Source organism: Ylistrum balloti, unplaced genomic scaffold (genome assembly GCF_031769215.1).
Source record: "Ylistrum balloti isolate Yb309-2 unplaced genomic scaffold, AGI_CSIRO_Ybal_v1 Utg370100, whole genome shotgun sequence".
NCBI classification, from domain to species: domain Eukaryota; kingdom Metazoa; phylum Mollusca; class Bivalvia; order Pectinida; family Pectinidae; genus Ylistrum; species Ylistrum balloti.
This window is the reverse complement of record NW_026782127.1, coordinates 1-25,154: the sequence shown is the minus strand read 5'-3', so window position 1 is coordinate 25,154 and position 25,154 is coordinate 1. Positions and strand designations below refer to the sequence as shown.

Genomic DNA, 25,154 nt, shown 5'->3' with positions numbered 1-25,154 from the left:
ATACCTTGGTATCATTTACAACAAGTTTTAGAAGACATTTTTTTTATATCATTTATAAATCAACATATTTTTATGATGTAATTTTCACTACTCATGATTTCCTTATATAATCAGGAGCCACCCTCAGAAAAGCTCTCATTTTTGTCCTGGCATTATGTCTAATAGGAAGGAGAACTAAAACTACCAAAGCCCACTGGAACTAGAACAACTAATCTATCATTTTCCAGATGGAAACCTCACTACTTGGCTTAAGGGAAATTCCTTTAAGTCATGACTAGTAAGAGGAACTGATTTTTTTTACTTTTCCCTAAAAATCTAATATGATAAAATTTTCTTGTTATTCTAGATGTTACATTGAAGTTGATGACAAGGAAAATTAAAAGTAAGTTTTAGCATATTGAAATGTTTACAATTTGTAAATTTAAGTTGATGACAAGGAAAATTAAAAGTAAGTTTAAGCATATTGAAATGTTCACAATTTGTAAATTTTAAGTTGATGACAAGGAAAATTAAAAGTAAGTTTAAGCATATTGAAATGTTTACAATTTGTAAATTTTAAGTTGATGACAAGGAAAATTAAAAGTTTAAGCATATTGAAATGCTTACAATTTGTAATTTTTACTCTCTCCTTAGTCCATACAAAATGTTCATATAAGAATTTTAAAAAAAGGAATTCATTTTATCTTTAAAGTGTAGACATCCCTGTACATGGCAAAACAAGAAACACTTCAACAAAGTATTTCAATTAGAGACTTGATCTTGTAGAAACTGTTCAGTTATCTAAATGTATGTAGTTTAGGTATAACTTCATAAATTTTGCTGTTTCTTATTTTTTGAAGACTTTAGAAAATTAAATATCGTGAGTTCACTATTTAAGGATACAAGGGAGTCTTATATATCAGCAGATATGGAAATTGTATAAAAATATGAGCAGTGTAATGTCTAAATCAAGAAACTTGTTTCTATTGCAGTGGGAAATCTGTATGTCTGTTTATTTTAGGTAAGGAACATTCCACAATCTGAAACATGTTATGGGTCATATATAATAATTGTTTGAAATATTTTTGTAAACATTGCTTTTGTAACAGTGCAGACTTGGAATAATCCAAGTCCGTGGTAACAGCATATCAAATTATTTTATTATTAAAACAATTTAAAACAGCTTCTCTGTCCTTGTTTTTGTGTTGCTTCAGTCATACAGCCATGTTTACTTTAATCTGAAACATAAGTAGATCTATGTCTGCAGAATGAATTCTCCTCTAACTTATTTCTAATTCTCCTTTAACTTACCCTAATTCTCGTCTAACTTGCCCTAATTATCCTTAAACTTACCCTAATTCTCCTCTAACTTGCCCTAATTCTCCTCTAACTTGCCCTAATTCTCCTTTAACTTACCCTAATTCTCCTCTAACTTGCCCTAATTATCCTTTAACGTACCCTAATTCTCCTCTAACTTGCCCAAATTCTCGTCTAACTTACCCTAATTCTCCTTTAACTTACCCTAATTCTCGTCTAACTTGCCCTAATTCTCCTTTAACTTACCCTAATTCTAGTCTAACTTACCCTAATTCTCCTTTAACTTACCCTAATTCTCCTCAAACTTACCCTAATTCTCGTCTAACTTACCCAAATTCTCCTTTAACTTACCCTAATTCTTGTCTAACTTACCCTAATTCTCCTTTAACTTACCCTAATTCTCCTCAAACTGGCCCTAATTCTCGTCTAACTTACCCTAATTCTCCTTTAACTTACCCTAATTCTCGTCTAACTTGCCCTAATTATCCTTTAACTTACCCTAATTCTCCTCTAACTTGCCCTAATTCTCCTTTAACTTACCCTAATTCTCCTCTAACTTGCCCTAATTCTCCTTTAACTTACCCTAATTCTCCTTTAACTTACCCTAATTCTCGTCTAACTTGCCCTAATTCTCCTTTAACTTACCCTAATTCTCGTCTAACTTGCCCTAATTATCCTTTAACTTACCCTAATTCTCGTCTAACTTACCCTAATTCTCCTTTAACTTACCCTAATTCTCCTCAAACTGGCCCTAATTCTTGTCTAACTTACCATAATTCTCCTTTAACTTACCCTAATTCTCCTTTAACTTACCCTAATTCTCCTCAAACTGGCCCTAATTCTCGTCTAACTTACCCTAATTCTCCTTTAACTTACCCTAATTCTCCTCAAACTGGCCCTAATTCTTGTCTAATTCTCCTTTAACTTACCCTAATTCTCCTCTAACTTGCCCTAATTCTTGTCTAACTTACCCTAATTCTCCTTTAACTTACCCTAATTCTCCTCAAACTTGCCCTAATTATCCTTTAACTTACCCTAATTCTCCTCAAACTGGCCCTAATTCTTGTCTAACTTACCCTAATTCTCCTTTAACTTACCCTAATTATCCTTTAACTTACCCTAATTATCCTTTAACTTACCCTAATTCTCGTCTAACTTACCCTAATTCTCCTTTAACTTGCCCAAATTCTCCTTTAACTTACACTAATTATCCTCGAACTTACACTAATTCTTTTTTAACTTACTCTAATTATCCTTTAACTTAGCCTAATTCTCCTTTAACTTACCCTAATTCTCGTCTAACTTGCCCTAATTCTCGTCTAACCTACCCTAATTCTCCTTTAACTTACCCTAATTCTCCTCAAACTTGCCCTAATTCTAGTCTAACCTACCCTAATTCTCGTCTAACTTACCCTAATTCTCCTTTAATTTACCCTAATTCTCCTCTAACTTGCCCTAATTCTCGTCTAACCTACCCTAATTATCCTTTAACTTACCCCAATTCTCCTCTAACTTGCCCTAATTCTCGTCTAACTTACCCTAATTCTCCTTTAACTTAGACTAATTATCCTCGAACTTACACTAATTCTTTTTTAACTTACCCTAATTATCCTTTAACTTACCCTAATTCTCCTCTAACTTGCCCTAATTCTCCTCTAACTTGCCCTAATTCTCCTTTAACTTATTTCTAATTCTCCTTTAATTTACCCTAATTCTCGTCTAACTTGCCCTAATTATCCTTAAACTTACCCTAATTCTCCTCTAACTTGCCCTAATTCTCCTTTAACTTACCCTAATTCTCCTCTAACTTGCCCTAATTATCCTTTAACGTACCCTAATTCTCCTCTAACTTGCCCAAATTCTCGTCTAACTTACCCTAATTCTCCTTTAACTTACCCTAATTCTCGTCTAACTTGCCCTAATTCTCCTTTAACTTACCCTAATTCTCGTCTAACTTGCCCTAATTCTAGTCTAACCTACCCTAATTCTCCTTTAACTTACCCTAATTCTCCTCAAACTGGCCCTAATTCTCGTCTAACTTACCCTAATTCTCCTTTAACTTACCCTAATTCTCCTCAAACTTGCCCTAATTCTCGTCTAACTTACCCTAATTCTCCTTTAACTTACCCCAATTCTCCTCTAACTTGCCCTAATTCTAGTCTAACTTACCCCAATTCTCCTCTAACTTGCCCTAATTCTCGTCTAACTTACCCTAATTCTCCTTTAACTTACCCAAATTCTCCTTTAACTTACACTAATTATCCTCGAACTTACACTAATTCTTTTTTAACTTACTCTAATTATCCTTTAACTTAGCCTAATTCTCCTTTAACTTACCCTAATTCTCGTCTAACTTGCTAATTCTCGTCTAACCTACCCTAATTCTCCTTTAACTTACCCTAATTCTCCTCAAACTTGCCCTAATTCTAGTCTAACCTACCCTAATTCTCGTCTAACTTACCCTAATTCTCCTCTAACTTGCCCTAATTATCCTTTAACGTACCCTTATTCTCCTCTAACTTGCCCTAATTATCCTCTAACTTGCCCTAATTATCCTTTAACTTACTCTTTTGTGTGATGGAGTGAATTCAGACATAAAGAAATGCAAAGTAGGTAGATTGAGGTCCTCGATGAAAAATATTAGATTTGGTTTCGGCATCGCGTTATCCCAAGTGCCATTTGTCTTCGTTCGTTCGTTCATCGGTTCGGTTCCCTCGGGATATTAAAGAGTGTTATGATCATGATGTGCCGTTAAAATCAGGAGAAAAATGTACAGGTGCCCTCGATTAAATTTGTTATTAAAAAAATTTTGGTATCGCCTCGGTTACCGTTGCGTTTTTTCTATATTATTTAGTGTCGCCATGATTACTGCTGCCACATCTCTATGTTTTGGTGTTTCCATGGTGTCTGTTGCCTAATCTCTATATTTGGTGTCTCCTTGGTTATTGTTGCCACATCTCTATGTTTTGGCGTCTCCTCGGTTACTGTTGTTGTCGTTCTGTGTCTTGGTATCACCTCGGTTACTGTTGTTGTCGTTCTATATGTCTTGGTATCTCCTCGGTTACTGTTGTTGTCGTTCTATATGTCTTGGTATCTCCTCGGTTACTGTTGTTGTCGTTCTATATGTCTCGGTATCTCCTCTGTTAATGTTGCTGTCGTTCTATATGTCTTGAAGTCTCCTCAGTTACTGTTGCTGTCGTTCGATATGTCTTGGTATCTCCTCTGTTAATGTTGCTGTCGTTCTATATGTCTCGGTATCTCCTCGGTTACTGTTGTTGTCGTTCTATATGTCTTGGTATCTCCTCTGTTCATGTTGCTGTCGTTCTATATGTCTTGGTGTATCCTTGGTTACTGTTGCTGTCGTTCTATATGTCTCGGTATCTCCTCTGTTAATGTTGCTTTGTTCTATATGTCTTGGTGTATCCTTGGTTACTGTTGCTGTCGTTCTATATGTCTTGGTATCTCCTCGGTTACTGTTGTTGTCGTTCTATATGTCTTGGTATCTCCTCTGTTCATGTTGCTGTCGTTCTATATGTCTTGGTGTATCCTTGGTTACTGTTGCTGTCGTTCTATATGTCTCGGTATCTCCTCGGTTAATGTTACTGGTTAATGTTACTCCTTGGTTACTGTTGCTGTCGTTCTATATGTCTTGGTATCTCCTCGGTTACTGTTGTTGTCGTTCTATATGTCTTGGTATCTCCTCGGTTACTGTTGCTGTCGTTCTATATGTCTTGGTGTCTCCTCTGTTACTGTTGCTGTCGTTCTATATGTCTTGGTATTTCCTAGCTTAATGTGCTGAAGTATTCCAAGATTTCGCGCGATATGGAGCTTGACGTGTTTGATGCTCGTTTGTTTGCCTGCTTGTTCCGTTATGTTGACCTTATTCTCATTTAAGAACGTGACATTACTTTATTTAATTGACCACGGTTTGTTATGGCGGATGTCGTCCAGGGATTGTTGTATGTATGGTTGTCAGTGTTCATCCCGAGGAATGAGTTAATGATCTAATTACATATCTATCCAATAATAATTATTTTATTTTAGAAATTTTTGTAGAAAAGACACAAGTGAAATTTTATGTATTACCATTAATTAAGTTCATATTTGTGAAAATCATATATACATATGTATATTGTATATTGTAATATAAAAAAATATCGTGATTTCAGAATAAAACGTGTATGATATAATATCGTACAGAATCATAAAAATGTGATACATATGTAGTTCAGAATAACGGGGTATACTTTACAATGAATAAACTGAACAAAGATGAACTACTTTAAAGAAACATGCATAATGTATAATTGATTAAAACATTGTACCATCTGTTACCAAAAATAGAATGTCATCAATTATCAGTTGGATATATATAGCAAAAGTGAAAGTAGGAGTGAGCTCATTCTGTAGTCATCTATCGATACGGTTAATAAAATCGTTCAGGAAGAAAATTTGCCTGATTACTTATCTCAAAGGTGTCGGGAAATCATTTATATATACCAGTCAGCAAATAAACGTCACATTCACACAACTGATGCACAACCAGTCATGGCTGACTTATTATGTGATCCTTCAATGAAATTGATATCGGAGTTTTAATCGATCACACTGATAGTTTCATTTTGTTGTGTGCAACTTGCATATCGTTTGTCTTGGTCTAGTTATTGATGTGTTTATTCCATTTATTTATCTTTTTATTTATGTCTATTTATTTTATCTTTGTATCTGTTTGCTTTTATTTATTTATGTTTATTTAATTATCTATTTATTTATGTCCCTCGCGCTGGGACTGCACGGCGTAGAGGTGCGTCTCCTGGGTGGCGGATGGGGGGGTTTGCATTTATGCACGCGGACCAACGCAGTCTAAGGGAAGGAAATCCCAAACAGATAAGCCCTGGCCCTCCGAGTCTGGAGGTTGGACAGGAGGCTGACTACCTCCTCCCGGAAACAAACAGTTGGTTACAGAAACTGTGAACATCAATCAACAGGAAAACCTTGGAGGAGCGGGGATCGCCGGCATCGGCACTATGACGATGATGGGTGAAAGCTTACCGGAAACTCCCCGTCCGACGAGATCTCTTGCAAGCCCCAAAATAACGTTCACCATTGGACATTGGAATGTAAGAACGATGTACAGAGGAAGAGCAACAGCACAGATAGCAAGGGAGATGGAGGGGTACCACCTGGATGTACTTGGAATTAGTGAGTGCAGATGGACTGGAGCAGGTAGAATGAAGCTGGCAACAGGACAGACACTGGTTTACAGTGGCGAGGAAGAACTGCACGAGGAAGGTGTTGCCGTCCTGATTAGTCAGAAAGCAGTAACATCGCTCATGGAATGGACTCCTATCAACAAGAGAATCATAACAGTCAGATTCTATTCGAGGTCTAGAAGAATAATCAGCATACAAGTCTATTCCCCCCACAACGTGAAAGAAGATCCTGAGAAGGAGCAGTTCTATCAGGAGCTCCAGGAAATAGTTGATGGATGTAGCAAGAACGACACCATCATCATCATGGGGGATCTGAACGCCAAGGTTAGGAGTGATAACACCGGATATGAGAGGGCAATGGGTGTGCACGGGCTTGGAACACAGAATGACAATGGAGAGAGACTACGCGAGTTCTGTCAACTGAATGGGCTGGTTATAACAGGTACATTATTCCCCCACAAAGACATCCATAAGGCAACATGGATGTCAGCAATTGGACAAGTAAAGAACCAAATCGACCATCTCTTGATCAGCAGGCAGTGGAGATCATCAATACTGGACACCAGGGTACAGTGGGGTGCTGATGCCAACAGCATCCACTACCTGTTGAGGACCAGCATCAAACTACGCCTTCAGTCACACAGAAATAAGAAAAAGGTTAAGCCAAATATCGATGTTGACCGACTGAAGGACGAAGAAACCAAGCGAAAATTCTGTGAGTCAGTGAGGAGTAAGCTTGAGGAGAACAGGACTGAGATTGAGGATATAGAGGAGATATGGGAACAACAGAGGAGTGCCTATACCAAAGCGGCAGAGGAAGTGCTTGGGTTCAGGAAAGGGAAGAGCAAACCATGGATAAGCGACAACACCTGGAAACTGATCGATGAGAGGAAAGACATTAAGACCAGGACTGACAGTACTCGCTCAGAGAGGGTCAAGAACAGGATGAAGGAGGACTACAGGGAGAACAGAGAGGTGAACAGAAGTGTGAGGGAAGACATGAGGAGATGGCTGACGGAGAAAGCACACAGAGCTCAGGCAGCAACAGAGAACGGGCGACAGAAAGAGCTCTACTGCATAGTGAAACAGCTGACAGGACACAGCACCAGGCAAGTAGCTGCGGCAAAGAGCAAAGGTGGAGAGCTGCTGAAGAACAAAGAAGCTTGGAACGGAAGATGGAAGGAGCATTTCTAGAAAGTGCACCAGCAGAACCACCACAAGAAGAAGGCGAAGGAGAAGAACTTGATATCTCTTGAGCTGACAAGTATTGAGCTAAAAAGGATTTTTGGCCTAAAAAAGCAGTTCCTACACAATGGAAAAAATGACTAATTTGCAAAATTCCAAAGAAAGGCCACCTACAAGAATGTGGAAGTTGGAGGGGAGTTACGTTGCTGCCACTGGCCAGCAAGATGCTCGGCATGATCCTGATCAACAGGATACAGACAGGAGTGGATTCATCACTCAGGAAGGAACAAGCCAGCTTTCGGACAGGCAGAGGAACTTTGGACCAGATATTCATTATCAGGAATATCTTGGAACAAGTCAACGAATGGAATGTTACGTTGTTCATTTAATCCGTCGTCTTTGAAAAGGCCTTCGATTCCATACACAGAGACAGCCTTTGGATCATCATGCGTCAGTATGGAATCCCTATGAAACTGGTCCAGATGGTCAAGACCCTTTATGAGGATTTCCAGTGCTCAGTAATTGATGAGGGTGAAACAACTGAGTGGTTTCCAGTGATGACCGGAATGAAACAGGGTTGCTGCATGTAAGGTTTCCTTTTCCTCCTTGTAATCGATTGGGTAATGCGGCGAACAACAGATGGGAAGAGAACTGGAATCAGATGGAACTTCACAACAACGATAGAAGACCTTGATTTTGCTGATGATCTTGCCCTTCTTTCATCTGCCATGAACCATCTACAACAGAAGACAGCAAGACTTGAAGAAAATGCTGCCAAAGTAGGACTGAAGCTCAACGACAAGAAACGCAAGGTGATGAAAGCTTAAAGCAGGAATGAAGAGAAGTTGAAGGTGCGAATGAAGTAGAAGAGGTAGAGAGCTTCACATATCTGGGAGCCAATGTGACAAAGGACGAAGGAGAAACAGCCTGACGTTAAAAAGAGAATAGCCTTGGGAAGTGGACAGTTCAAACGGCTATCGAACATCTGGCAAGCTGAAGACATCAACAGAAAGGTCAAAGTCTCCCTTTTTAAGAGCCTCATAATATCGGTTTTGCTCTATGGATGTGAGACTTGGAAATTGACCAAGGGAGAGGAAGGAAAACTAGATATCTTTCAAAATAAGTGTCTGAGAAGGATCTTCAGGATTCGATGGGAGCAGCACATCTCGAATAAGACAGTTGTGGAGATGGCAGGGACAGTGAAGATAAGCCAGGAGGTGAGAAGGAGATGGAGCTGGATTGGACACGCCCAGAGGAAGGATCAACGAGATGACTGTGCTGTGGCCCTCGGGTGGACACTAGAGGGAAAACGGAAAGAGGCCGCCCAAAAACAAGAATGGTGGAGGTGGAGTGGAATGGTGCTGGCTGGAGTACCTGGAACTCTGCATGCCGTGCCGCTGAAGATCGAAAACAGTGGAGAAGGGATGTCCAAGCCTTGTTTGTCTCCTGGCACAGAGAGAATCAAGTTAAGGTTACTTATGTCTCTTTATTTTATTTAATTATCTGTTTATTCTTAAGTATATACATAGAGTTTATGATAATTTAAATGTTTATTTTTATTTTTACACCTGTTTATTCTCATTATTTATTTATATTTATCTACACATGTTTATCAGTTTAGCTTTATTCTTTTTCAGTGTGTTGATTTATCTTTTTATCTTATTTTTCATTGATCTATATATTTTTATCTATTTTTCTGTTTGTGATGAAACTTCGAACCTATTACAGATTAATACCTTTCTCTAGGATGACAATATTAATCAATATTAATGCACAATATGTAGGCGATACCGGTCTTACACTTGACGGCTCGGAAAACTCACTCAAAGAATCAATTACAGAACTAACTACTTTTACTAAAATTTGTTGGCTACATATTAACACTAATAAAACACAAGTCATTTGAATAGGTAGTTAAAAATGATAGATGTCAGTTCTTTTATAGACTCCCTTAAACTAGGATGGATTAGGAGAATCTCTCAATCTTCAGGAAAATGGAAAGTTCTACTGAATACTATAATTAATATAAAGAAATTGTTTAACTGTGGAAGAGAGTATATTTATTCATACAATATCAATTGTAGCAACATCTTAGAAATATGTGTTTAAAAGTTGGATTCAATCATTGTTTGTCTATGAAGCACCGTACTCCAGAGTCAATTTTGAAAACTCCTTATGATATAATAGTGATATAAAAGTAGGAAATAATTACATATTTTATCCATTAAGGTTTAATTCTGGTGTTTATACTGTTAATGATCTTGATAGGAATTCAGAGGATGTGTCTTTCTTCATCTTCGATGAGTTTTGTTAAAACTTCCCAATTAATACTAACCATTTACAGTGTCTTGGGTTTGCTTCTGTGTGTATGTGTGTGTGTGTGTGTGCGTGCGTGCGTGCGTGCGTGCGTGTGTTGGCGTGTCCGCACCTGTACACTTGTGTAATAGAAGATATACAAGTATGATTTTTTTGGATGTTTCCTGTCTGTTATTTGTCTGTGAAGCGAATGTTTATAATATGCATGATGATGATGTTGCCATTGTTACTAGATCGTTTTTCGAATATTTGATGTTGTTGAATTAGCAGATTTCATTTTGGTCTGCTTTAATTTCATTACTGAAGAAAAAACTTTGTATAACAGAAATAAAAGTTTACCCAACAACCAGAATATATAATAGGAAACTGAAAAACTTATTTGTTAGAATTTCCCAGCAAAATTATTTCTTTTCATATATCGGTATTTGTATTTGTCTGAGTATGAATGAAATGAGGAAAACTGGGAAGACCAACTGCACTGAATATTCACTGATGTTTTTTAAATTTTGAAATATATGTGGCCTGTCGTTAAACTTTATGTTTACGAATACAATTGTTGTTGTAGTCTTGTCGCCGACTGCTATCAGCAAACTCCTTGATGTGAGAAAATGTCAGATTGTCAACATAATATGTTTATGTTACTATGGTTACGTATTAACCTTGACTTTACTGATATAGGCTTTTGATTAAAATAAGACTTATTATAATTCATTAAATACATAATATATATATATATATATTAACACAATGATTGTCGTAGACTTGTCGCCGGTTTTCAGCAAAAACTTTGATGTGAGAAAAACACGACGATGTCAACATTTGACTTAAACATGTTTTATTTCATATAATTGCATAAGTAGCATTAGGAACGAGTACAAGCAGAACAGGTATTACACTGTCCACATGTTTAAACACACAATGTTTATCACTGCGCGTGCTTTGTATACTTCCTCCTTGTCACTCGTTGCTTTCTGTAATATCTGTTTTCACTTGTTCGCTTACACAGAGAAGGAGCAGGTACCTGGTACACACACAGCTTTCTGTTTTAATAATCATATTAATTTCAGACGACAATTTCGCATTTATTTCACACAGATATCAGTGATATCATTCACAAATATTAATAGTATATAGAATATATGACTTCAGAAGAGTGAGGAAGAGCGAGATAGAGAAATTCAAAGATATGCTTGCTAGAATCTGTTTGGTTCCTGGATATATTGCTGAGTATGCAAAAATATGATTTGGTTTTCTTGTTCCGAAAGAGATGCGTCACCGAGCACGAGTAAATTTAAGTTTAAGGGTATGTGTTCATTAGGATGACGAACGACTTTATTCGTTGGACAATATCATTATCACAGATAAAAAAGAAATGATGGGTATCTGAAACTGGACAGCCACATGTACAACGTTCGTTAGTAGATAGTTTTACTCGAAATAGACCACTATCTAAGAGCACCAGTATCATTTTTTAACTTGGTTTGCAAAACGTGTTTTTTTTTTTCTGTCACCGAATAAAAAATAATTTGGAACATGTGACCGGTCTTTATCTAGTTTCCAAATACTCTCAATGTGACATGTCCGCCTACAGTAAGCATCACTGAACACTCTCAGGAGTCTATGAGAGTCAGCAAAATCAATATTAGTATTCTTAAAAACTAAATCAATGAAATAAACCTAGTCTTTATTAGAAATAAGCAACGCCTCTGTTTTTGTTGGATTAAATTTAACCAACCAATTATCTGTCCATTATTGATGTTTTACAAGATCATTATTAATGTTCTGTTCAATTTCTTGAGGGGAGTAGTCCGAACGTAGAAGTGAAGTGTCATCTGCGAAGAGGTTAGATAAACTTACCATGTTGTCTGTTATATCATTAATATAGAGTATAAACAGTAAAGGGCCAAGAACAGAGCCTTGATGAACGCCTGAATTTGTTGATTTGCTATTTCCAATTAAAACCTTGTAGTGATCTATTACTGACATAATTCATTATCCAGTCAAGTAACTTACCTGTTATCCCATAACTAGTCAATTTCACTTCCAGTCCCCTATGCCACACGCGATCGAATGCCTTGGAAATGTCACAAAATACTAAACACGGCTATTTAATTTCTTCCGATTTTTGTTAATGGCTTCGCACATCGCTAAGTCGCTTTTCACGTTCTCGTTGAATAACGTGCCGGCGTAAATTTTGGAAGTCTGAGTTCGAATTATGTCTTGTCCGAGGGAGATATTGCATTTTCCATAGTCAGTCCTTCTGCCGCCTCCTTTACGAAATAATACAGATGCATTTTGCTAGAGTTGTATTTTAGTCTCCATTTACACGAGTAATCATATACACTATCTAAGAGCCGTTGGAGTGGAGCTACATTGCTTCCGGATATGACACCGGTATTATCTGCTAACAGTATACAAGGAACATGTATGTTTCCGATCAGTATTCCATTTTGAGACTCATCTAATTCTTGCGCGAGACCGTCTATCATTACCAGAAACATACTATTTATTTTAAGAAAAACAGAACAGCTTTCCTAAACTTGTAAAAATCAGGAATAGGCATCCATTTCAATGCATTAAAAAGAGTACTAGATGGAACTAAAATACCTTTGATGTTGAGTAAAATCCTGGCTGCCCTCTTTTGTAGTTTAAAAGTTTCGCCAATGAACATTTTGTTGCTCGGAACACACCAAACACTTGAACAGTATATAAAATGTGGAATGGCAATACTCTGGTAGACTTTCAAAATACCACAGTCTGACATAAATAGTCGAAGTCTTTTAAGAACTCCTACTTTTTTAGATATTTTTTGCAAACACTGTCAATATGTTCTTTCCATGACAGTGTTTTGTCTAACAGAACACCAAGAAGTTTGTCACAATCAACAGTTTCAAGGATTTTTTCATTAAAGTCCAAACATAGATTTCTACATTTTGCAAGTTGTTTCACAGAACCAATCATCATACAGTAGGTTTTGTTGAGATTGAGACTTAATTTGTTATTCTCCGTCCATTTGGTTGTACATTCTAAGTCTTCGTCTCCAGTACCTCAACTGCCAGTGAGTCAATGTCAAGTCAACGAGTGTGTGGTTATTGTCTAATACTAGAAAGTCAACATTTCTATCACCAAGTATAACTACATGTGAAGTTACACTCAAAACTGTTTCAATTGAGAAACGAAAGAAATCCCAAAAAGTGTTAGGAGTATTTGATGGTCTATAGACTGTGCATAAAAGGATTTTTTACTTGGAAATTTAACCTCCACCCATAGAACTTCACCGGACGGAAAGTCTTAGTCATTCCTACGACACGTGCACATTAGATTGAAAGTGTACACATTAATCCCCTCCCGGAGTTCCACGGTCCTTTCGGTACAAAATTCTCTAAGAGTACGTCATCGTCAGCTAGATGTAAATCAAGGGGAGTCTCCGTAATACAAACTAAATTTACTAGGAACAAAAGTTCTTCAGCATTTTCTACAAATTTATGAGATATAATTAGTAGACCAATTCCTCAAAAAATTCGGGAGGCATGAAGGTTTTCCTAACACCGTCGTCACAATGCGTAGGTAAGTGGGGATAAAGCGGCTATTACCTTCAACAACGGGAAATGGAGAATTCGGCTTATGAATAATAAAATATATCCATAATAAAGCGATACACGCGCCTATAACTTCAAATTTGTTGTTTTTGTCGGCTTCGGAACATTGTTTATCTTGACTATTGTTTATAAACATGTTCACTCTCGGTTTATTACGAAGAAAGCCGAGTGGGTCACGTGGCCTGTCACGTGACAAAATCATTTACATCCGCTGCAAAGAAAAATGGATTACGCGGTAAACAAATGCACATGTCTTATGTATGACTCTTGCTTTTGCGCCTTTCTGTTAATTCTTGTTTGCAGTAAAAGATTCTATAGTGTTATAATATAAATGTTTTAACAATCAATCTTAGTAATTCGTTTTGTTTTGGCTTTGTCATGTAAGAATTATCTATGTCAATCGCGGGCGCTAAACTAGTGGGGCCCCAAAGGGGGTAAATACAACCGGAAAAGAAAAAAACCTCATTGTGCAGACATGCACAGGAATTGATACTTTGTCTGCACACAATAATAGATATTGCTCTGTTTATTATGAAGGCTATGCTTATCATCACGGTTGTTATTCTTACAGTAACACCAGTACCGTCATATTATTACACTAAGAACGAATACCCCCATTCAACATTTATCAGATAACACTTTTAGTAGTGTTGTTCATAACATATTCACACGTCAAATACTGGATATTGGATTATAATCAATGACAGGGGGATACTTTATAATTATAGGGCTAACGTTAAGCTAACCAGTCAAGCAGCAGCTTCGCAAATTCCAAATCCGCATTCATTCCAAGATCCTCCTTCATCTTTCGCCGTCTATAGATCTCCTGTCTGATATAAATTCTTGCCTGTCCTCTTTTCTGGTCTGACTCCTTCCTCTTTCGCTTTCTGGCCACTTTCTGAAAAGTAACTTTTAGGTCCGCGTCGCCTTTTCGTATTTGCGTTCGCCATATCGGATCTTTCTAGGCTTATACGAATGCGCAACCTTAGGGTTACGAGCGGTAATGTATGAATTAGATCAGGACCGCAATGTTTACGTTCTTTATTTTTTAGATATCATTAAAAAATGGTTGCAGTGACTTTTAATTTTAGTAATTAACAGAAAGTCTTAGTTTTGTAACATACTATTGGAAAATGGAACGTTTTATATCTTTTTCTCGTAGTGTTTTTAGGCTAAACGTACTCAGTACGCATAGCCTATTGCGACGGCCTTTCAGACAAAATTTACCGATCCTGGCCTTCTCATTGGCTAAAATATCGAAAAGAGTTAGAGCCTTCTAGCGGCAATTTTCTGCGTAAATAATGCCGCGATTTTTCAAATCGCTATTTTACAAGCATCCAAAATTAGTTTATTTGTTTAATAACAATACGATTACTTTATATTTCAAAAAAGAAGCACAGTGTGGTTGAACTATTGATAAATTTTTAACAATATATTTCACGGAATTCCAGTCATTAGAAAAAATCCAATTAGAAGCTGCCAGAATAGTCACAGGTTTACCTATTTACACAAAAATAGATTTTTTTATATAGAGAAACAGGATGGTTACCTCTTTCAAAAAGAAGCTAGGAAGCTCTCCCTCTTTTACTCGATAGTTAACAACTTGGCACCTGATTTCCTTATTGATTTATTACCTGATATTGTTGGTAACTTAGTCCCCTATAATTTAAGACGAGCCCATTTAATGAGAGATCAACAATTCCGTTTACAAATATCTCATAATTCTTTTTTTCCTTCTGCAACTAATCTTTGGAACAACCTGAACAATGATATTAGAAATTCACCCACTTTAAATTCTTTCAAGCTAAATCTTTAAAAAATCTATGTCTGTGAATAGTACTCTCCACAAGCAATTTATTAGTTATGGCTCCAGAAAATTAAATATCATCCACTGTCGTCTCCGAAACCGTGCAAGTCCACTCAATTATGATCTTTTTAGGGCTAATCTTGTAAATTCACCAGAGTGTCAATGTGGGCACCCGTGTGAAGATTCTTATCATCTTTTTTTTAATTGTCATTTATATGCTGATCAACGTAGAGAACTATACCAAGAATTAATATGGTATGACGGTATTGTTAATGTAAATATTCTTTGCAATGGTGACTCTAATATCTCTGTGGATGATAACCTTAAAATGGCCAAATCGGTCCAAACATTCCTAGGAAGGTCAGGAAGATTCACTTAAATTCTCTCTCCTCCTCCCCCCCCCCCCCGCCCCCCACCCTTTTTCCCCTCTTTCTCTCTCTCCCATTCTACATCCCTCTTTCTATCTCTCTTTCCCTATGCCACACCCTGTTCTTCTCTCTGTCTGTTTCTATTTTTTGTCCACTTATACATTTTACATAAAAAGACTATTATAATAGTTTCATGTCACCACGTGACCATATTTATGTAAATGTTTATGTGTATGTTGTAGGAGAAGTCATGTATAAGTTGGTAAAACTTACTGACTAATCCTATTGTCAATGTCATAGTCAATAAAATATGTTTAAACTAAAAACGGAATTCTCGACATGACGTAAGCGTAAAGAACACTGTACGTGCGAGTTGGTGCCATGATAAGAATCTAGTCTGGGGGCTTGGTTTGAATTATAAGAACTTATAAACAAACAAAACTTACAAACAGAACATCAATTTTGCTTTAATCCTTGTCGTTGTGGCAAGATCGTCTTGATATATAACATCACTTTACCTCATTAGACGTCACAATATTGGACTGTTCGTCCTACGCGCACACCCGCCGATATGACACTTTTTCAGGATTTTCCCACCCACCGCCATGACACTTTTTCAAGTTTTTGAAGATAAAAAGTTTGCGCTTCGTAGGCAAGGTACATTTGGTGCTCATGATTTATGAATAATATATTTTTAATACTATACTGATCATGATGTTGACTCTGTTATAACTTATATTTTTTGTCTTTTAGTTTTATTTGATAAAGGTTGATTGTGCTGATTTCTCAAGGATTGTTAATGTGTATCAAAGTTCCTTGAAATGAAAATATTCCTTCAAACAAATTGGAGATCAGAAATAGTAGTAGCTATAGTGAAAATATTGTAAATTTTGTATAGATATGGAAGTCTGGTTTAATCTCATAGAACTATGCCTTTATAGACATAATTACTGGAAGAAAAGTCTAACCGTGATACTTCAAGGAAGACAGGCATGTAAATACATTTAATGTAATTACTTACACTTTTATCTATCTGAAATGCTGTGTATACCTTATCTACTTTCCTCAACTACAAATGTAATTATAATAAATAAGGACTATAACTTTGCAATACATTCAAAATAAAGAAAATAATAAAGTCCTTTCGATTTGTTTAAATCCTCATATTGATAGGAGTGTAATTGCAACATCTTGGGTATTTCAAAGATTTTATTTAGTCAACTTCATCATAGAGCTATTAATCATTTGGCTTGTTGGCGATAAATATATGGTTGTGTGTATTTTGTTATTTTTCTTATCTATTTTGATTTATTCACATTATTGTCGTCAAATTTGAAATAAGAATTAAAGAAAATATAAAATTAAGAAGAATAGCCTCTGGTTCTCTTATTTTAGAAATTTTTGCATTCCAAAGTGTAGGAGTATGGAGAGTAATATAGCTTAGCGGTTACTTGTGAACATTTTACAATACGTTAACCTCTCAGTACTTTCAGTACTTTGATTTAGCAATTATAGTCGCTTTAAGTGGTACACGACATTGATATCGCTTGTAGATAACCATTCCTCATTATTCTGTGTTATTCTCCCTTAGCAGACAACTACTATTTTCGTTTTTTTTTTTTTTTTTTTTTTTTTTTTCATTTTTAAAAGAATATATTCGCTATATGATTCCACTGCTTACAATAACTTTCAAGACCATCAAGCATATCTTGAAGTCCTTCAACTGATTCAGAAATCGATACCATGTCATCAGATCACATCAATAAAACAAACTCTTCAAACCTATAATGACTATTACAGAAAAAATATCTTTTAAAGATTGCAAAAAAGTATTGGCGACAGTATTTCGCCCTGTAAAAAGGCCAAAATTATTATCGAAGAAATCGGAAAATTTACCATTTAATTTGACACAAGATTTCAATTGTATGTATTAAGATTTAAATACTCAGAGGAATTTTCCTCAAGTTTTTAAAGTTTCTACCATAGATTAAGCCAATCAACTTTATCGATGGTTTTCGGAAGTCAACAAAACAAAAGAAAAACTTGTGTTTGCTGAGCGATCTATAGATACCTTTGAATTATGAAGAAAAATTGCGTCCATAGCATTAACGTGGTACAAACGGCGGTTGGCTTTCCGGGAAGTGAAAAAAAAACTGAACGAACGGATTTAAAAAAACGATGATGTGTATTTACAATGTAAAACATTGGAGATATATATATATATGACACACACTCACTCACTCCAAAATAAAGAAATACGAATGTTCATGTAGCTTCACAATCACGGCGATGGCGATCCAACTAATAAAATGCAGACAACTCAGTCAACACAACAGTCGCTAACCCGCGACCCAGCTCAATCCGGAGTCACATGTAAAAACATCACTTCGAGCAGTATCACGTTCGTATACACTATACTTGCTTTCAACACTGTATCCACGACACGACAGCAAACTTCAATGGTTTACGAATACTCCCAAACACAGCATGATGATTAACGTATAGACGAACGGCTGACCTTGACCCTGGCGAAAGGTGAACATACTGTATGGAAACCGCTGGCCTGGTCCTGACTTACTAGTTAAAGCTGCTAGCCTGCCATGTAAAGCTACAATAAGTGAATTTATACAAATATTTAAACATATCACCCACATTTCCGTACTTCCTTAACATCTAGCATAACATAAATCCTCAATACTTATCTAATTTACCTTAAGTAACAATGATGTAAACTCTATCTGTTACAAACACTAAATATGTTTAAAATACGTAATGATAATGTGCGACTCCAATTTATTCACGAAATAACATAAGATAGCACAATACGTAACTAACCCCTCATGGCTTCCATACATTTTCCACTTGCGCGCATACTCGTTAAGTTCAACGCTGTGGCAATAAACAGGGCTTCCATACTTTTATTAATTCGTTAAACGCGCGATACATGCTACGTAATTACAAGTATGTATCTATAACCTATTTAAAATAGTAGTACATACACACTTTATGAAGTTAATACAACATAAATATAATAAATTTCACCTAAATAATAAACACTGGTCAGGGCTGACTGGAGCGTATATAACAAGGTACAATACAATAAAACCAACTAAAATAGAATAGAGAAAGAGTGATAGTTTACTTACCACAGTCTTCTGTGTCTGTATCACATGATTTAAAACAACGATAAATCCATATCGGGCACACGAGCCAAATAAATAATGTGTGTTATCATTAATGAAGACGAGATACATTTTTGCAGATAATGCGCTCCCCTGTAAGATCCCCCTTTCCATCTTTATCCATCTTGATCTTAAACCATTAACTACTTCTTATGTCTGTATATATTGCTTTCAAAATGTGCCATGACTTAGCAGTTATTCCCAATTGATGTAACTTATAAAGTAAACCGTCATGCCAGACAAAAACGTTTTCTCCCCTTTCTACATTATAATGTATACATTCCTGCAGGTTAAATGAGGTTAACAAACTACAGAGCCCTTTTTGGTAAGCTGATTGTTGCTTATTTGGAAAAGAAACAGAAGAAAGAACTGGTTCCAATCTATTCGCTAAAATCATTTCGAACACTTTAAAGATGACTGGTAGAAGAGTTAACCCCCTATAACTATTTGGATCATCCTTAGGTTTAGGATGACCTTTATACAATGTGATAATAGTCCCCTTCTTCCATCCATATGGTATATATTGACTCTCAACTACTGCATTGAATAACTTTGATCAAAAAGATCTGAGTTTCCCAATTTCAAGTGCTCATATACTAGACCGTCCATACCTCCTACCTTATTTGATTTTAGATTCCTGCAGATTATTTCGATTTCAGCTTGCGTGATTGGATCTTTTAAGAATCTTCTTTCAAATCTTTTCTTTCTTTTTCTTTCACTTTACTTGATATATGGATCCTAAAGTTTTCATCAAATATACTATTAGAATCATCTTTAAAAATTCACTCAAAATGAGAAGCCCATTTATCTACAATAATTTCCGGGTCTCTGAAAGTTTTTCTGTCACATCTAAATTCAGTTTGGCAACGTCTTTGTTTTGTCGTTTTATTTCTGATTAAATGCCAAAAAAGTTTCTGATCTATGTCATTTGCTCGCTCAATTTCTTTTAATTGATCAGACATGTATTTATCGAAAGCTTGTCTAAGGTTTCTCCTGAATTCTTTCTTCATCCATTTATATTCTTTAAAACTGTTCGAACAATCTCTAGGTCTACCTTCAACAATCCATTTTTGTCTGCTACTTTTCCTATTACTATGAAACTGTGATAACTGATCATTCCAGTATGGTTTTAAGTAGGGTTTGTATTTCGAAACGGGTACAGATTCTATGGACGAATTATATATAGCACTCACAATATCACAATAATATTTCTCAATCACATTCTCACTTAGACTCACATTCTTATACTCAATATTCTTAGCTCCTACAATCTTAATACGAGCTAAATTCCGACTTAAAGCTACTTTATAGTTCTCAGCTACAGCTCTTTCCCAACTAAACCGTGTTTGTTTTACATGATTATTTAAGGAAGAATCTACTGGTATTCGAATTGAACTGATTACAGGAACATGTTCCGACAAATTAAGTTCACTTTCATCTAAAATTGACGCACTCTGTACTAAATCAAGGGAGCTTGCTTCAATGATAATATGGTCAATAAGTGTTGATTTACCCGTTTGGGGGAAAAACGAACTAAATGGACCTCTACACGTATTTTGTACATTGATGGATATCAAATTACACCGGCTTAAAAACTCCTGAAAAATCTTAGACCTATCATTTTCAACAAAGCTACACCGAGGACCTTTAATCTTGACATTCATATCGCCCATAAACATAACCTGCCCCTTCTCAGAATAAACTGAGTATAGGCATTCCAGAAGTTCAACATGTTCTGTAAACATTTCTATTGTTCTAGACGCGGCAGGCATATATACAACAAAACAATACAAAATCAAATCGTCGGAAAGAGTAATCTCTGCTCCAACTATTCTTGGACTATCTACCTCTATTTCTTGTACTCTGAAAAATGGTTCTTTGTACAACAGAGCAACACCTCCTCTAATGTTACATTTGTATTTGAACGGATCTCTTTCAAAAACGGGTTTAGCTATAACACTATACCCTATGGATTTAAATGTGTTGAAAAAAGACATATTAAATTCACGTAACCAGTGTTCAGATATACCACAAATATTAATGTTGAATTTCTTGAGACAGTTCACTAGGTAAGGTGTTCCTGCCATGACACCCTCAATGTTCCAACACAGTGCGTTCACAAAGTCAGCCATGCCTGTGTTCACTCAAAACAATTTCACGCGGCTGCCACTCCCTCATGTAAATTCCTTCTGGCCAGAAGGACATGTTACTGATAATCTCCTCATCTTCCGCCACGATATTGAGTTGTGCCGATGCGGTATTTTTCCAACGTTTCTCAAAGTATCTAATCCATGTTACACGTACGTTTGCCTCTTCGAGATAACTTCGCATAGCGTTTTCAGAAGATATGTGGCGGTTAATACCATGTACATAGAAACGTTTGATTCTCCTTCTTGGCTTTTGACTGAATCCTACAAATCGATTTGCCACTGGATTGCAAACTGAAGAAGGAAAGTGGACCCTGATAGACTGTTGCGACTCTGCATCAAGCTCGTGACGCCTTAATACATTGTTGTTTCGCCTATTGTGAAGAGATTGCGTAGAACCGTTTACAGACGTGCGTTGCCTACCAGCCACCTTAATGGACTGATTGGAATCCTGAGAAGTGCCCGGGCCTGATTCAGTCTTGGCTGCTACACCTTTTGTGATATCTTCCTGGTTTTCTGAACACAGGACCTCAAATCTGTTGGATGTCACGATAGCCGGTATCGCTTCTATTGTACTCGAGTTGATGTTGGCTCTGACAGGATTGATATCTCTCTGTACTTCTTTACGTACTTTGTCGATTTGTTTCTTGAGACTAACAACTGACGTTGCAAATGACTTGATTGAGTCTTTTGTCTCATCTAGGTCGGATTCATGACACTTCATGTAATTTGTCACACGTATTGACACCAATTTCAACGCACTTTTGACACTAGCGACACCGTTAAGTTGTTCATCATTATATCTTTTTACTATGTTTTTCATGTCTGCTGTAGATTCCTGTACGTCTTTGAAATCCGTCTTCACTTTCATTAGCTGTTTTTCTATTTTGTCTCGATGTGTTTTGCTTTTACGTATATCTTCTTCAAGAGTTTTAATTGAAGACGACACTTCCTTTTGAGTCTTGCTGTTCTCAGCTCTAAACGAATTTATTTCAGCAAGATTATCGGTGCAGTTTGCATTCGCTTTCTCTACATCTTCTTGCAGCTTTGCTATGGGTTGCTGGTAAGTAGTACAGGCCGTTTTACATTCTTCTAATTATGTTTGAATTCTCTTTACATCTTCTCTGTACTTTGTCGCCCTGTTTTTTGCACTTTCCTTTTCCTTTAGTAAATCGTCAATTCTCGAGTTCAGATGTTTAATTTCCTCATTGTGATCACTTTTAAGAAAGTACAAATCGCGTTTCAGGATTGCGACAGATTCCTGAAGAACACTGAAACCTGCTATTTCACGAGCGCCAATGTTTTTAGAGTTATTAGAAGGTAACTGGGTCCTCCTAACCCTCGTTGGGACAACTTCTGATAGCTCATCCACAAATTCGCCTTCGCAAGCGCGTACGAGTATAAAACAGTCACGTGCTAATTTGGCTTGCATTGTCGGAGCGTTTGGTGTCCTAGTTTCTTTTCTTTTTCTCAAATAACCTTCTTTGTAAGGGAAATCGTCGTGAGAACAAGCTTTTTCAAACAATGAGTCACGCAGCAATTCAATATCCGCAACGTTATCACTTGTCAACCGTTGTATCTCGTCGACTAACAGCGTTTTCGGGCAATCTTTTGCCTTTTCAATCTGCTCCATAGATATCTCTATAGTACGTTTGTTTTTGTCCGTTGTAGTCGACTCCCCACTATAGCATACGTTTTCATCATGTACCTGATTACAAATCACTAAAGAGTCACCATCTACATAACTTTCCTCAAATTCAGCATGGTCATCGTGAAAGTAGATTTGACCATTTTTCCAAAATGACGGCTGCATGTACACTTGACTGACCGGTAATAGTTCTGTGAGTGTATTTGTATCTGAGCGTTCGATATCACCCACTTCCCCGTCATACTCCATCCTTATTGGAATTGCATTATCAAAATATTCACAAAAAGGTAAACAAGTCAAAACTATAGGCCGCGTACTTGCCCTGGGCACGTCTGTAGTGAGTGCGCATTCACAGGTATGGCCAATCAAGAGTCAGATGCATCCCCCTACTTAGGTACATTGTATTTACAGCGACAGACCAATCTGAGGGGAAATCCACAGATTCTATAAAAACTTATTAAAACGAGTACGTAATATTTGTATATTTCCTCCAACTAAGACACACTCACTCAGAATACCGTCAACACCATGAGATTTTTCCATCTTAAAATTTTTAACTGCATTTTGTAACTCAAAGATAATCATCTAATTTTTCATGTAACAATGTATCATCTTTAAAAAAATCAGTCTTCAGTTTCCCCTATAAATCTGGCCGAGATGAATCCTGATTGATCTGAATTAATATATTTATCTAAAGTTGTTTTCATTCTGTTAGCAATGGAACCTGGTGTAATTAATATACAATATAAAGAAGGTATATAGGTATTCACTTTTTCAGAAATTGTCTTGGCTTATCTCCCTTTGATAAATATGTAATAATTCTCTTTCCTTGTGTTACTTATCTTACAACAACTTTTCCTAATTGTTTCAAAAAATGAATAAATAAAAATCTACTGTAAATCCATCTGAACCTGGGCTTTTATTATTTTCGTGTGTTTTAGAGTATTTGAAGCTTAACATACGTACTATTTCCTTCCCGTGATAAAGATTCTGTATGGTTTAACTTCGGGACATTATAATCGAATATAAGCTGATTAAGGTTCACATCTTCGATATTAGTGTCACTAGAACATAGTCGTTCAGTAAGAATGTCCTCTTGTTTCTAATTACTTTCCCGTTTCTTTTTCTACAATTGGAATTATGATTGAGGTAAAGTTTCCGTTTTCGAAGTTTAAAAAATATTTAGTCGGTTTTTCTCCTTCTTCAACCATTGCCTGAGTTTCACTAACTCCTTCTTTGCCCTCTAATTGTTGTATGTCAACATCAACCACACATTCAGGCTTTGCTACAGATTCTATAAGAATGTTTTCTTGTTCATTTTGTTTGTTCTTGTGATATGAAAATGAAATAATTTTTCCTCTTATTTAAAATTGAAGTCTAACCAGGATTATAGATTAAAAGGGCATATTGTTTTTAAATATATAAAACAATTTTATCCACAACTGAATTGTTGAATTTCCGAAGTCCCCTCCCTTTTTAGAATTCATTAAATGTTACTGAAATAGTTGGTATAAAATGGCCTGACCTATACCCGGGTCCACTATTATTATTTTGGATGTTTCCTATCATATTTTATGACACTAAGAAAAATATTAGGACTGATGTTGAGAGGATATGGACGTTGTAGGGTGCGATTTATTCATATGCCCTTGCCATATGTTTCGGTGAATACAGGAGATTGAACCATTTGAGGGTTCCTATTGAAAAACTGAGGAGCAGTAATGTAATGGCCCCACGCCAAGCTATTGATGCCACTCTCACACCTGACAGTGGTATGGTTGTGTTACTGCTGTTCAAGTACCTGTTCCCCTCTAACTGAACCCTGTGTTACCAGCACTGTCGGTGGTTTAATTTACACGTTGAGTCTCACCTTTCTTCTCCTTTTTAGGCGGTACATACGTTAAAAAAGACTAATATTTGCACAAACCGCCAAACTAAGGACAATTTGAGAGCAACAAACTTATCGGAAACGGCTGAATCCGGAACTCAACCGGGTACGTGCGTTCTCGTCGGCCGATATCTTAACCTCTTGCTTCAAAGCTGTGCATTATTGAAGGAACACAATATCTGACAAAAAAGAATTAGCTATGACGTTCACTCTCTCCTGGCATTTTAGTGTATAATATGAAGTGTTTATAGCTAAATATAGCAAAACGCTCAGAGTACACTTCAGACTAGAGTAATGGTCAAAAATTATTGACTTGACATAATTACCTCCCTTCCCATTGTTACCTTTATTTCTGGATGGTCCGAATACCGGAACCAGTCTTCCATGGAGAAATAATCTCGAAGCAAGTAGAGAAACCACGGCGAAATATAGTTTAAGCGTTTCACTTCCGGAAATGTTTTTTTTCTCAGGTGGACAAGTCACCAGAAGAGCTCCGCTCTCCTGA

The 25,154-nt window shown here is 36.5% G+C and overlaps 1 protein-coding gene across 1 annotated transcript; it reads left to right on the top strand.

Moving 5' to 3' along the window:
- Positions 1-6,323: 6,323 nt before the first annotated feature.
- On the top strand, positions 6,324-7,703 carry LOC132549999 (craniofacial development protein 2-like). Its single transcript, XM_060213993.1, has one exon. The coding sequence runs from the start codon at positions 6,324-6,326 to the stop codon at positions 7,701-7,703; it is 1,380 nt and encodes a 459-aa protein (XP_060069976.1).
- Positions 7,704-25,154: the final 17,451 nt, after the last annotated feature.

What these genes read in the sequence shown, in the direction of transcription:
- LOC132549999 (XM_060213993.1), top strand. Translation starts at nt 6,324, where the DNA reads ATGACGATGATGGGTGAAAGCTTACCGGAAACTCCCCGTCCGACGAGA.